Raw genomic sequence first — 14,928 nt, 5'->3', positions numbered from 1 at the left:
GCTGAGGAAACTGAGGCTCAGGGAGGCGAGGTAACCTGCTCAAGGTGGCACAGCTAAGAAGTGGTGGGGCCAGGATTCTTTGCAGGTTTGAGTCTATGGCCTCATAGAGACACTGAGCAGGGTGCCTCCTGAGAAGCCCCCTGGGGAGGAGACGCCAGCTGAAGATGAAGAATATAAGCCATCCTTGTGACAACAGCAGACCTGCGCGTGGGTCGACAGAGGAAGGCGGGGAATGACATGCACCCAACTGCTAATAGTTAGCGGACTGCTCATACTAAAAAGTTATTATTTATCTGAAATTCAAATTTAGCTGAGCAACCTACAATTTATCTGGAAACCCTCCTGAGAGTGCCTACATAGCCCTGAGAAGCAGGAATGGGCAATGGGGTCTCACAAGGGAGACCTGAACGCTTATGTCATGGAAGGGTCCCAAATTCAAAATGCATCAGGGCTCGGCAGTAAGGTAATGAGACGCAGGCCACTGGGGCTCACAGTGGCCCGAAAAGTGCCCACCCCGTCCTCAGCAGCCAGCCAGCAGCAGCCGTCAGGAAGCACGGGCCTGCCAGAGCCTTCCATTTCTCAAGAGAAGCCAGAAATTCTAACTTTATGGGAAATGTCCCAATTTTTAAATAGTGGCACCAATTCAAAAAGAATTTTTTTAATGCTTCACGGGCCAAGCAAAACACGAACTCGAAAGGGTCTGCCAGTTTACAATCCCTGCTTTAATCACTTGTGTGAAAATTAGTTTGAACCTTTTCCCCCTCAAGTATGTACTGGTTTTATGACTTATAAAATACCTGGGTTTTTCTTAATTATCAGGCATCTAAGGAAGAAAGTTCTCCTAGAAAGTGAACCACTTTCTCTGGCTCACCAGGCCACACCGTCGTGCTCCAGGGAGGCGATGCTAGATCTTTCTGGGCAGGCCTGGTACCCACGCCCGCACCTGAACGCTCCCCACACCCACTTGTGCCCGGAGAAGTGTTTACACAGCGCCAGAGCCCACTGCCTGCAGCGTGAGCCGGCGCCACCGCCACAAGAAGGACTGAGCAAAAAAACATCTTTCCGGCTGGAGTATAAATAGTACCAAGTTGCAATTTTAAACTCTGCAACCTTCAGTTCACAGCTGGGCCTATTTCTGTGCCTGAACGGGGGAGGTGGACGGGAGAAGGGGACCACAGTGGAGGGGGCCCTGGCAAACACACAGGAAGTCCTCCCACCCCAGAAAGTGAAATCCTGGTAAAGAATGTCCTTAATGCACTAAGAGAGCGAGAAGAAGCCAGGAGGCCACTGAGGCGGGAGGCGGGAAGGGGGTCGTTCCTTCTGATCCAGAGGAAAGCGACAGAGATGGGGGATGGAGAGTGCAGAGGGCGGGCATCAAGAGCCTGGCCCCCGCTCCAAAGATGCTTAGGAAGGTCCCCTGCAGGAGGGACACAAAAGCCGCGCCCCGGTGGACAGGCTGCCTCCTTCCCAAGATGGGCCTGGAGCTCCCTGCACACGGGAAGCGCATCTCAGCCTATCCCGGCGAGCACAGGAAGGACGCCAGTCCCAGGTTCGAATCCATCTTCTCTGTTGCCAGCCCCGTGACCTTAACCCGAGGGCGTAACTTCTGCTTTTTGGTTGGCGCACCTGTGACAGGAACCGCCACACCCATTGGGCAGGCTTGTTAGAAACAGAGGACCAGATGCAGCCACTATGGAAAACAGTATGGAGATTCCTCAAAAAATTAAAAATAGAACTACCATACGATCCAGCCATCCCACTACTGGGTATTTATCCAAAGAGCTTGAAGTCAGCAATCCCAAAAGTCCTATGCACCCCAATGTTTATTGCAGCACTGTTTACAATAGCCAAGACGTGGAAGCAACCTAAGTGTCCAGCAACAGACGAATGGATAAAGAAGATGTGGTACATATATACAATGGAATACTACTCAGCTGCAAAACAGAACAAAATCATTCCATTTGCAATAACATGGATGGACCTTGAGAGAATTATGTTAAGTGAAATAAGCCAGCGAGAGAAGGATAATCTGTGTATGACTCCACTCATATGAGGAATTTAAAATTATGGACTAAGAACAGTTTAGTGGATACCAGGGGAAAGGTGGGTGGGGGGTGGGCACAAAGGGTGAAGTGGTGCACCTACAACATGACTGACAAACATTAGCGTACAACTGAAATTTCACAAGATTGTAACCTATCAATAACTCAATTAAAAAAAAAAGAAAAAAAAGAAACAGAGGACCAGAGACTTTAAGTCACTCGCTCAAGGTCACACAGCTAATAAATACAGGAGCCAGGATTCGACCCTGAGCATTCTGACTCCAGAACTGAAGACTGTAACCAACCAGGATGCTCTCTGGGGAAGGGAAACGTGTCCCCTTATGCTGCCTGTCAGCTATGGTCTCTCTCCTACCCGCCCTCCTGGCATCCAGGGCAGCGCCCCAAAGCAGGAGGGAGCGAAGGAAGCATTTGCTGACTGTCTGGTCAGCTAAAGGAGTAACAAGCCCAGGACAGTCCCAACCACCAGGGAGGCATTCGGGATCAGCGCCCCCACGCCCACAACCATCCACAGGGCAATTCTCTTTCACGATAATCCCCTAAGCGGCCTCAGACACGAGAGGCCTGCAGGCTGCAGTCCACACGCCTCGCCATCCTCCGTAGCTCCCCAGGTGTAAACGGTGCCACTCGGAGGGGAGGAGGCAAATGCTCACTTGGAGCGCCATTCAGGGTGCGGCTGGCGGGGACGGCGGGCGGACACTTGTTAACACACGCGCATCACGGCATTCGCCTTCCTCCACGTCCCCTCGCTTCTCCCTAAGTGCCAAGCCGAGCTTCCCAGCTGGGCACGCCAAAACACCAAAAGCGGCGGCCCCTGCACACCAAGCACCTGCACGAGAAGCACAGAAAGGCCCTCCGCCAGGGTCTTCTCCAACTCAACAAGTCCACTTGCTCAGGCCAAATACTGGAAGCATCCTTGACTCGTCCATCTTTCTCACCCCGTGTTCCGTCCAATCTGTACACAAATCCTCTTGGTTCTGACTTCAAAATGTATCCCCAATCCGACCACTTCTCTCCACCTCTTCCGCCACCACCCCCTGTGGAAGGCACCATCCTCTCTTGCTGGGACTGTTGCAGTAGCCTGCTCCCCGTCAACCTCCTCCTCTGAAAGATCCTGTTAAAAGCAAGGCCCTTCTCAGCTCAAAATCTTCCACTGAACCGTTACACGGCCACTAGGATGGCTACAATCACAAAAATGGAAATGACAAGTGTTGACAAGGATGCAGAGCAACTGGAACCCTCAAACCCTGCCGGGGGAGCGTGAGATTGTGCAGCTGCTTTGGAAACCAGCCTGGCAGTTCTTCAAAAGGTTAAACATAGTTACCCTATGACCTAGCAATATAATCGAAAAGAATTGAAAACATACATTCTTACAAAAACTTGTACATTATTCTTAACAGCCAAAAAGTGGAAATAACTCAATGTCCATCAACTGATGAGTGGACAGACACAAAATGGTATATCCGTACAGGGGAATATCGTTCGGCAGTAAAAAGGAACGCCGTCCTGATACGTGCTGCCTCGCGGATAATCCTTGAAAACATTACGCTGAGTGAAAGAAGCCAGGCACCAAAGGTCAGGGGTCCCACGATTCCTTTTATGTGAAAGGCCCAGAAGAGGCAACTCCACAGAGACAGAAAGTAATTAGTGGTTGTCTCCCACCATGGGAGGGGAGGGGGGAGAGAATAACTGCTAACGGCTATGGGTTTTCTTTTTGGGAGATGGAAATGTTCTGGAATTAGGTCATGGTGATGTCTGCACAACATAGTGAATATACTAAAACCCACTGAATTGTATACTTTAAAATAATGAATTTTATATGAATTATGTCTTAATTAAAAAAAAATAGTCTCCCCGTCCTCCGCCTCAGTCAGTAAACACTGATTAGAGGCCTCCCAGCCCTATGCCATCCAGACCCTCCACCTCCTCTGACCTCATGGCCTACTGCTCACTTCCTACCAACCACACCAACCATGTCCTCACCCCAGGGCCTTTGCACCTGCTGTTACCTTTACTGGTAAAGCTCATCCCATACTTCCTTCCAGGCTTTGCTTGTATGTCTCTCCTTGGTGAGGCCTTCCCTGACCTTGTAGCTTCCCCACCACTCCCTGTCCTGCCCCGATTTATTTCTCCCTTTAGCCTTTATCACCATCTAACATCATATATATTTTAGTTATCTTGTTTCCTGTCATCTTCCGCCACCAGAAGGAAAGCTCCTGGAGGGCAGGGGTTTTATTGTCTTTCAATCACCTTTGTATTCCCAGGGCCTAGAGCAACGCCTGACACACAGCAGGTGCTTGTGTTTCCAAAGACGGCCCCACAACTCTCTCCCATCCCACATACCTGTCTGCAATATGACTCTGCCACCCTGCCCATCAAGAGGTGGGATCGATTCCCCCAACTCCTGTAGCTGGGCTGGTCCACGACTTGCTTTGACCCATAGGATACGTGGGGAGCAGTGCTCTGTCACTGTGGGTCTGGGCCCTAAGAGACCTTGCAGCTTCTGATTTGCTCTCTTGGAAGACAACGGAGGTGAAGCCCAGGCAATCCCACTTGAGAGGCCACATGGCAAGAGGGGCCCCAGAGAAAGAGAGGCCACGTGGAGGACTGGGAGCTCCAGCCGACAGCACCAACTGCCAGCCGCGAGGGAGGCCACGTCGGACCTCCCGGTCGGCCAGCTCTCCAGCTGAAGGCAGCCCCACGCGAGCCCGGCCAACGCCCAGCGAGCAGAAGCACGACTCACAGGAGCCCCACACTCGGCAAAGTCACGGCCATGAAACGGTCGTTTGAAGCCACTAGGTTTGGGGCAGTTTGTTCCCCAGAGCTAGATGACCCATAGAGCGTTCCATGAATACTCCTTACAGGAAAGGAAGGAGAGAGGGAGGGACTCTCTTGGAAGAACCGCCGCCTGAGAAGAGTGGCCTAGACTACTTTTCAGTCTCACCCCTGCACTTTATGCTGTGCGGCCTTAACTACATCTCTGACCATCTCTGTGCCTCAGTTTCTCCATTTGGAAATTGGGGGAAAACACTCCTCAGACTCCCTGTCTTGAGATAGAAGCTGAGGAGGGTCAATTAAGTAATCCCCCTAGGTGCCCCTGGCGAGATGCTAAGCCCGGGCAGGAGACGACTATGACTGGGGCCCTACTAGCATCTTCAAACTCATATGGACACAGAAGCCAGGTGGAAATGAATACCAGGGAAGTGGGCCACGTGGAAGATGCGTTTTCTGCACACTGCTTATTTTCAGTTTCCTACTTTTGATGGAGAGCTTTTACTTTTCTCTAAGAAACACAGCAGCACAAGCAGGATAATAAATGGCACTGACCCTCAGCATCCAGACAGGGATACAACAGGGAGGGGTGGGGACTGTGGCAAACAAGAGAATCCTTGTCCCATCTAAAGAGAGCGGCTGCTACTTGACTCTAGAGGATTGAGCCAGGTGGGAACTGCTGAACCTGCTTCGTTCATGACAAACGGTGATCCAGATATTTATGCAACTCTCCCAGTTCAAAACAGTTCAAAACTAACCTAAAACCTTAAAAAAAAACCACTATGACGGCAGACAAACCTGTCTGTGGGCTGAATAGGGCCTTCAGACCTCTGGCCTATCAGTGTCTTAAAACACAAACATACGTGAAATGTCCAGAACAGAAAAATCTATGGAGACAGAAAGTAGATTAGTGGGGGCTTGGGGGAGTGAGAGCTAAGGGGACAGGGTTTCCTTTCAGGGTACTGGCAATGTCATAAAATTGATTGTGGTTGATGGTTGTGCAATATCCAAAACTGTGAATATCCAAAAACCCATTAAATTGTACACTCTAAATGGGAGATTATAGCATGTGGATTATATCCCGATAATGCTGTTTACACACACACACACACACACAACACACACACACACAAATCCTCCTAGAAACCACAAGGTCCATTCCGCCCAGACCAGGCCCTGGGCTACTGAAGACCTGTACCTTTTGTTGCAACATTTTCAGAGAAGCCAGACATTTGGATTTTTATGTGAAAACTCCCACTTTTTGCAAGTTGGCAACTACTCGGGAATTTTTTAAATCAATCACTGTGCCAGCCAGAGGACACCCATCTGCAGCCACGCCAGGTTCCAGGACGCGCTTTCCATGTTAGCTTGACACTGAGTGCTGCCTGCCCTGCCCGCTGCCCCCACTACCTTCCAGCCGGGCTGGGCCAGGGTCCAGGAGCACATGATGGGAGATGAAAACCGGCCCAAGGACCACGGGACCTGCCCACACCCGGGGCATGTAGTTAGGAATGTCACTTCTCTGAGAGAGCTCTTGGCGGCCCCTTCGGAGGACAGCAAGAGGAAAGGTCTTTTCGGCGTCTGAGTTTCCCCTTCCACCAGCCTGACCTCAGGCACAGAAAGTCACCTCATGCCCATGCACAGATGAAAGGGCCGGGATGGCCGCAGAAAGAGCCGGGAGCCGGGCCAGCCACGCGTGAGGGCTGAGAAGAGGAAGCGGAATTGCAAACTGGGAAGGACCTGGCCAGTTAGACGGGAGCCTGCTTCCCAAGGAGGGGACACCGGGACTCCTTCCTCCCAGGCTCCAAGGCAGGGCAAACAGGAGTCCCCATCCTGGCGCCAGAGAGACCCCTGACCTTGAAGCTTGAGAGTCCAGAAGGGGCTGACCACTCTACTCGCCCCTCACCCCGACCCTGACTTCTAAGAAGGTTCATTTGGCAGCAGCGACCGAAATTCAAAATGCATGCAGCCTTGGACCGGTAATTCTCCCACCACGCATTCATCCTGCAGACACACGTGCACAAACGCAAAAGGATGCACGCACAGGGGTGCTCACTGCAAGAGACTTTGTGGCCGCAAAGAACCCACGTGACTTAAATGGCCATTGGCAGAGGAACGGTCACCTAAATTATGATTCAGACAGTTCTGTTTCTCAGCTAAAAATAATCGGGCAGCTCCCTGTGAACGCAGATGGAAAGATCTGCAAGACACATCGAGTGAAAGAAGCTGATGCAGAAGCGGAAGGTGACGGGTGGGGGTGGGGAGTACCTGTTGTGCTTGCTGGGCTGGGGACCCGGGAGCCGAGGTGGCCTCTGCAGAGAGCAGGAGGCGCTGAGAGCCAGGCTGGGAGGGCCTCGCTCATCCCTCTGTCGCCACTGGGACTTTCGGATTTTGGAGCATGTGCACGCATTTTTTATTTTTAAATCCAAACTTATTTTAAAAGCAAAACCAACTCCAATTTACTTTAAAAGAACTCACAGGCCAAATTTCTACCACACTTGCACCAAGAAATAAATTCAGATGCCAGGACAGCTTAAGAGACCCGGTGGCCCATTTGGATTGTGCACTTGGCAACTGTATTTTGTAAACCAAAAATAGAAATCTAGGTTGGTCTCACGCACGCGGGTCAGAAAGTTAACACTGGACTCCCAGGGCTCCGGGGGCCGTGCTGGTGAGTGAAATTCGTGGTCCTCAGCACAGCGCAAGGCTGAGACGGCCCACTGCCAACACCGCACAGAGCGGTCAGCGTGTGTCCCCTGCACCCTCCCACCTGCCCGACTAAGAGCCCTAGGACAAGAGCGCGTCAGGCGCTGTCACCTCGTGGCACCTGTGGTGTCTGCACCTGGGACCTGGGACTCAACACCCGTGAAGAAACAAGTGAAGAACCATAGCTGATGCTCCCAAACCGCTGGCTAGGCCAGACCCTGCGCCACGCGCGTCCTGTGGACTATCCCACCCAACCCCATAACCACCGACCGCACCGCAGGGCCCAGGCACGGAGGGTACGCGGGGCCCAGAGCCGAGATCTAAACCTGAGCCGGGTGGCTCCAGAGCCCACGTCCGCCCAGCACTCAGCCTGGCAGGAGCAGGCGGCTGGGAGGCCCATACATCTGTAAAGGATGTTTCTTCAGCAGATACATACGGAGTCGCTCGGCCCCCGGTGCTGTGGACACAGCGGCAGGCAGGACAGAGGGTTCCCCGCCTTCACGGGGCTGCCACTGGAAGTGGGGCACTCAGGAAGCAGGGCAGGTCCCGCCTCCACTGACCGCTGCTGTGCGACCCCAACCAGGTCAGGTCAGGGGCCTCAACCAGGTCGGCCGGCAGGAGCTCCAGGGTGGTGTTTACAAGTCCAGATCCCCAGGCCTGGGCCTCCCTCACGGGTGCCCCCACGATCAGCAGCCACGGAGACTTTCCGACAGACTGATCAGTCTAGTCCTCCAGGCCTAAAACTCTGCCGGATAGCTTTCAGAATCCCAGTGCCCGGCGGCACCCACCCCAATGAACTCAGAACACCCAGGGGTGGGAGCCAGGCATCAGTTTTTCTGAAGATCCCCAGATGACGCCAACTCTTGGGAACCACGCCCCACATCAGTTCTGTCAACCTTGGCTATACCCACCCCACCCCACCCCTAGAGATGGATTTAACCTAATCTCTTATTTACAGATACACGAAACAGGTGCTTTTTTGCCTTTTAAGCTTTTATTTACACCACACACACCTCTGTGCATCTTGCCTTTCTCCCCTGGCGCCATGCACTGCAGGCTGCAATGAATGGTGCATTCAGAGCTGACTCACGCTGCAGCCGCGAGCTGTCCACTGTGCAGAAGCATCGCGATGCGGCCAGCCCGTGCTGATGAGCACTGGGGTCATTTCCAATCTTTGGGAACCTGTCTGTTTTAAAGCTTCTTGGTTGCTGCTGAGCGTCAGCCAGACTGGGGACCTTTGGCCAAGGCTCCAGGCTGACCCTCCCTGGAAGCACAGATGTTCTGTGATAAGAGGTGGTTCAGAGCCAAGGATGGCTCCTTCCTCTGCTGGGTGCTTCTGGGGGGAGAAAGATGGAACTTCCTTCTAAGGAAGGCTGCCCCTCCAAGCATCCCCTGCCAACTGGCCTTGGCTCCTCACACCCCTGAAAGTTCTGATGCAGGGGGTGTGGCCAGCTCGGCCCATGTCCACCTGGAGGGCCACATCTGAAGTCTCCCTCTTGCCCCTGCAGCCCTTCCAGCACATTCCAGCACTGCAGCCACAAGTCCACAAATCTGACCACGTCTTGCCCCTGCTCATAGCTTCTATCCATGATCCTAAAGTCGAATCCAGACTGCTCTCACGGCCCCAGGCCCTGGTCTGGCCCTGCCCACGCTCCCCCTCAATCACTGAGGTCCACCCCCTCAGGCACCTCCGGTTCCTCATCTTTCCCCACCTCAGGCCGAGTACACGCCGCCAGCTCTTTGCCTGGCAGTTCCTTCCCGTCCTCCGGCTTGTCTCTGTCACAGCCCCTCAGGTGTCTCCTAGCATCTCATCTTCTAGTCACCCCGACTACTGAGTCTGCTCAGCTCCCTGCTGCCCCGGCCTTGAGGGCAGGTACGCTGGCCGCTCACGCGCACAGCAGGTCTGAGGACCGCGTGAACACAGGGCCATATCTCGAGACAGAGGAGACCGTGCCTGGCAGCCCCCCGCAGACTCTAATCTGAACATCCGAACCCAAGTGCCGACCGGGGCCAGCAGGTCACAAGGGCAGGACACATGCTGGGGGGCAGGGGGACCCTTAGGCACATGGTGTTTGCAGGGTGGACACAACAGAATATTCTCTGCTCCCTCAAAGAAACAGCCCCTTTTACATTTTTCTTGAAACTTAGGGCATCTTTGGCAAATTTATGTTTTCCTACTTTAGTCCAGACATGTGGTTTGGAGACATAGTTGTCTTTCCTCTTATCACAACAAAAGAAAAATCAAAAGTTCAAACACAAGGGTAAATGTTAACTGATACCAGCTTCAGTTCGGGGGAGACAATAGGGAGGAGTGGGGACTGAGGCAAGCAGGGGACCACAACCAGGAAACACGACCTAGGATTACCAGACTGTCCATTACTTTAAATAAACAAGAAACTCAGACTTTTTCATGAAAACTCTCTATTTTAAACTCTCCATATGGACTGAACCAATCACATCAGAGTGTGGGATTCAGACTCAGGGCCACCAGTTTGCAACCCCTGATGGAACCCACATGTGGTTAAAAGACCCAGGTGTTTTCCCCGCCCCCACCCTCTGCTCACTCAAGCAAAGACCCTGGGTGTGAGAAGGCGCTGGCTCCCTTCGTTTCCTTCCATCGAGGCCACTCACCACCTCTGTGGGCCACACCTGTCCTGCGTCCCAGCATGGGAACCGAAGGGAATCCTGAAAGGGCCTGGTCAGGAGTCCCCTGTGGTGGGTGTCCGTGCTCAGCCATTCGGGGGGCCCTGAGCTCCCCTCCCTCAGAAGTCACGGGGCCCCAGGAGGCAAAGCGCTCTCTCTCCCTGGCATCTTGAAGCAGCTTCCTGAGACCCCCCTGAAACGTCCCCAAAAAGAGGAAGTTCTGACCAGAAAAGAGAGAAAGTAAAACAGAACAAAGCTGTTTGGACAGAAACCCCCAAAGTTCCAGTTTCCTGGAAATGGTAAACTGCTCACCTGCCAGCCTGTCTCAGCACACGGCCCTTCAGTGGCCCCTCGAGCCTGGGAGTTGGCACCAAGTGCCCACCTTCTGCCCTCCTCAGCAGCCACATCTCCACTGTCCCCTTCCACCTGCCGCTCTTCTGTGCCCAAGATCACCCTGCTTCGTCCCAGCCCAGGGCCTTTGCAAGTTCTCTTCCTTCCCCCTGGGATATTTTCTTCCTCCCTCTCAGCCTGGTCAACTGGGCTCAGCCTAAAAAGAAGCTGCCTGGGGCCGACCCGGTGCCACAGTGGTTAAGTTCACGGGTTCAGATCCTGGGCATGGACCTACACATAGCTCATCAGGCCATGCTGTGACAGCGTCCCACATACAAAGTAGAGGAAGATGGGCACAGATGTTAGCTCAGGGCCAATCTTCCTCACCAACAAAAAGAGACGCTGCCTCAGGGAAGCCCTCCCTGATGACATCCAGACAAGCTCACATCCCTCTGCTATTCACCTCGCGGATCTCTGTGCTTCCTCTTGCCTGCACATCCCTCAGTGGTTACCACTCAGGTCTCAGCTTTCTCAGAGACGCCTTCCCCGCCCCTCGTCTCCCAGACACCCTCTATCCCATCTCCCCGGGTTACGCGCTCTGCGGCACTCGCGTTCCGTGCTTACTGTCTGACGGTGCCATGAGAGCAGACCCGGTGCTTCACTGCCCATGGTGTCCCCAGCTCCTGGCACACAGCAGGGTTCGAGGTGTTGAACGAAGCGAGCCCAGTTCGCCAGGAACCCCGGGATCCCCCCAGGACGGGAGGCGGCTGGCCTGAGGCTCCTATTGCTCCTTTTAAGAGCCAAAAGTGGCCCTGGGAGAAGGGCTGCTGCCCAGGCCTGTTCCCCAACCAAACCTCCCTCTTCCAGCTCAGCTGCACATCTGCAACCAGCGGCAGCTGGGGACCTGCTAATGAATTAAGCTTTAAGTAGAGCAGCAAGTGACTCTGCTCTGGCGGTTTCTGCTGCTTTCGGTAAATAAACTCCAGCAAGCGCGCTGAGTGGCTTTACTGCCGCTCGGAGCTACAGGGAGCTGGGCTCTTCATTAGGCCTCACAAACGAGCGAGTGTAAGCTGGAGAGCCCGGAGCGGGAAGGCGCAGTCAATACAGGCAGTTCTTCTTGATGGCTGTCCCTAATAGAGACAAAATGAAGCGAAGGTTTAGCCGCCGGGCACAAGGACATCTGGCTGCTGAGAGCAAGAGAGCAAGTCGACAGAACAATCCTAGCCACTGGGTCCCTGCCAGGATGCAAAGACCTACTCCACGAACACAGGTCGGCACACGGCTGGCAAAAAGTGTGTGCCCAGGAAATAGGAGCAATTATTATTAAATTGTGGGATCCTGGGAAGGCAAAGAATGACGAAGACCCACGCTCTCCAGCAGGGAAGCCACCAGCCTCACAGGACTACTGAGCGCTGAGAACATGACTGGTCCGAACTGAGACCTGCTGTCAGTTCAATATTAAAAGCTGAAGTTTGAAAACTTAGTACAAAGAAAAAAATGTAAAAGTCTCATTTTTTTTTTACATTGATTACAGGTTGAAATGATATTTTGGATACACTGTTATTTTAAGTATATTGAAACTTGCTGTACACCTTAAACATACACTGTTGTATGCCAATTATATCTCAATAAAACTGGAAAAGATATATTGAAGTTAATTTCATGTTTCTTTTCCTTTGGGTTTTTTGGGGTGGTTTTTTTTGTGTGTGTGAGGAACATTGGCCCAGAGCTAACCTCTGTTGCCAATCTTCCTCTTTTTGCTTGAGGAAGAGTGTCGCTGAGCCAACACCTGTGCCAATCTTCCTCTATTTTGTATGTGGGATGCAGCCACAACATGGCTTGATGAGCGATGTCTAGGTCCATGCCCGGGATCCGAACCCACAAACCCCAGGCTACCAAAGCAGACAGTATGAACATAACTGCTACAGGACTGGGTGGCCCCTCTTTTTCGTTTTTTATGTGGCTCCTGGAATATTTAAAAGTACCTGGATGGCTCACACCGTGGCTCAGATTATATGCCTACTGAACTGCTCTTATAGGTACATCCCGACATGGCAATGTGTCCATGCCGTTCGTTAAAACTGAGATATAATTGACATACCCTGAAACTCACCCTTTTAAAGTGGACAATTCACTGGTTTTCAGTATATTCACAAAGTTGTGCAACCATCCCACTAATTCCAGAACATTCTCATCACCCCGAAAGAAGGCTTATTCCTTCTCACCAGCAGTCACTCCTTATTTTGAGTAAAGAAAAGCAAGCTGCAGAACACTACTGCGGCATCAAGCGGGCTTCTATAGACTAATTATATTATTATTAATACCCACGCATACCCCCGTCCGTAAACGCATTTTTAAATGTTGGAGAGATGTACACCACACTGCGAAGGATGGTTCTCTCTGGGAACTAGAGTCGGGATGGCAGAGAAAAGGGGGCGGGCGCCCACCCTGTCTTTCATATCCTCCTGCACCGCTTTCGTGAGTTAAAGAGAGGATGAGTTGAATTTCTAGCCCTAAATAACTCCTGGTGAACTTGGGGAAGTAACTTTTTCACGGCAGTGGCAACAGACTGGCTTCAGCTGGAAGATAAAGGGTCCAGTTTTAGATTGCTTCTTATTCTGTGCTTTTAAAATAGAAAGTACAGAGACGAGGTCTTCTCCGTCCTGGCAGCAGCAGCGGCCCGGTGCCTCCCCGCGCCGCGCGGCCCGCCCGCCTCCTCCGCGGCATCTGCGCACGGCTCGCAGCGGAGGGGGCCGAGCGCCCGGGCAGGCGCCGGGCTGGGGGTCGGCCTCCCCTGGGCCCAGCCTGGCAAAGGGCAGCCGCTGCGAGGGCGCCTCGCTCGGGCGTCCCGGCCCATGCTGGGGGACCCCGGGTGGGACGGGAGGCGAGTCTGGGCCCCCGGGGCCGTGTCGCCTGGGGGAGGGAGCGGCGCGACCTGCAGCGCATCTCTGGGTGGCGCCAGGCAGTCACCGCTCCGCAAAGGAGGGGAACTCTGGGCCCGGGCCGCTGCGCCGGTGCGAAAGGATGCTGCGGGGAGGCCGAGGGTTCGGGTCCGGGGCCCAGAGCGCCGGGGGCCCGCGCCCTCCACTCCTCCCCCAGGGCGCGCGGGTCCCGGCCCCCCAACCCCGAACCTGCGTCCCCCACCTCCAACCCCCGTCCCCTACCTCGGCCCCGGGCTCGGGGGTCAGGAAGAGCGCGAGCTCCCGCGCCCCGCTGCGCACGGGCTCCGGCCCGTCGGCGTCCACGAGCAGCATCAGGAGCGCAGCGGGGTCCAGCTGTCGGAGGCTGCCCGCGAGCCTGTCGCCGCGCCCCGGCCTCGGAGCCCCGCCCCCAGCCGGCTGCATGCCCCGCGGCCCGCCTGGCGGAGGCGGGGCAGGTGCGCGCCTCGCGGAGCGTCGGGCCGAGCGGGCAGCGCCTCCCAGTGGCGCGCGGCGCTCACTGCGCCCGGCCCTCCGCCGCCTGGTAATGCAGAGCGGCTCCAACTCGCCTGCAGATTGCAATCTCCGGGGCCCTTTTAAAACTTCCAGAATCCGGGCCACACGGAGTCCCGGGCGTTGGGACCTGGGCATCAGTATTTTTTGAAGCTCGCCAGGTGATTCCAACATACAGCCGAGTTTGAGAACCCCCGATATAGACCGCCTCTTTTCCTTGGAATCCGGGCGGAGCCGAGGTTCCCAGTCCCCAGAGCACTTTAGGATGCCCTGGGGAGCTTTTACAAGCCCGGAAGCCGGGGCTCGCCCCTGGCCGTTTCAGCCAGAATCTCTAGGGGTGGGGCTTGGGCATCAGGAGTTTTCAAAGGTCCCCGGGTGTTTCCAGCATGCCTCGAGGATAGGGAGCGGCTATCCCAGAGGACCCTTTCATTTAAAGACCTAAACCCCGGCACCAAGGCCCGTCCCACTCCAGCATCTCGTTGTCCTGCAAATGAGGGAAGCCGGGGTGGCGGCCCTCTTCCGCCAGGGGCAGCTTTGAAAATCAGCGTCCCGGGGAATTCTTAAGCGCGCACAATTTGACCCCCTCACGGGCCCGGGGGAGGTCTGTCTAGACCCTTTCGAGGCTGAAGAGGGTGGGGCGATCCCCGTAAAGCAATGCTAATGAGGAAAAAACTAAGAAAGGTAAAGAAGTATAGGGAGGCCTAGGGTTCTAATTTTTCCTCTGATGACTTTTCCTTTTAAAATGTTAAATTCGTTTCTAAAAACCGGGCTAGGCTTAAGGAGGCAAATAAACATACAGGACGCCCCTCCCCCTCTCCTGTTAAATCTGAGTTTATGTTTTGTCTGGCAACCCCAGGCAGAGGGGGGAAGCACGTGCTCCGTCTGTCTTTTTGGGTAACCCATCATTGCACCATTCCCACTTCCACATCTGCCCACTGCTAATTTCTCCACATACCCGCCAAACATTCAGGCCTTCAGGCCAGTCT

General features: G+C 54.1%; 1 protein-coding gene across 1 annotated transcript in view; it reads right to left on the bottom strand.

The window, feature by feature from the left end:
• BCAS4 (breast carcinoma amplified sequence 4) overlaps positions 1-13,900 on the bottom strand; it is a 56,755-nt gene extending 42,855 nt beyond the window's left edge. Inside the window, exon 1 of the mRNA XM_044748070.2 lies at positions 13,676-13,900. Within this exon, the coding sequence (XP_044604005.1) occupies positions 13,676-13,855 (180 nt within the window). The 5' untranslated portion in view covers positions 13,856-13,900. The remainder of the gene's footprint in view (positions 1-13,675) is intronic.
• Positions 13,901-14,928: the final 1,028 nt, after the last annotated feature.

Source organism: Equus asinus, chromosome 15, assembly GCF_041296235.1.
Source record: "Equus asinus isolate D_3611 breed Donkey chromosome 15, EquAss-T2T_v2, whole genome shotgun sequence".
Lineage (NCBI taxonomy): Eukaryota > Metazoa > Chordata > Mammalia > Perissodactyla > Equidae > Equus > Equus asinus.
The sequence above is the reverse complement of the archived record's forward strand: the minus strand, read 5'-3'. Positions and strand labels throughout refer to the sequence as shown.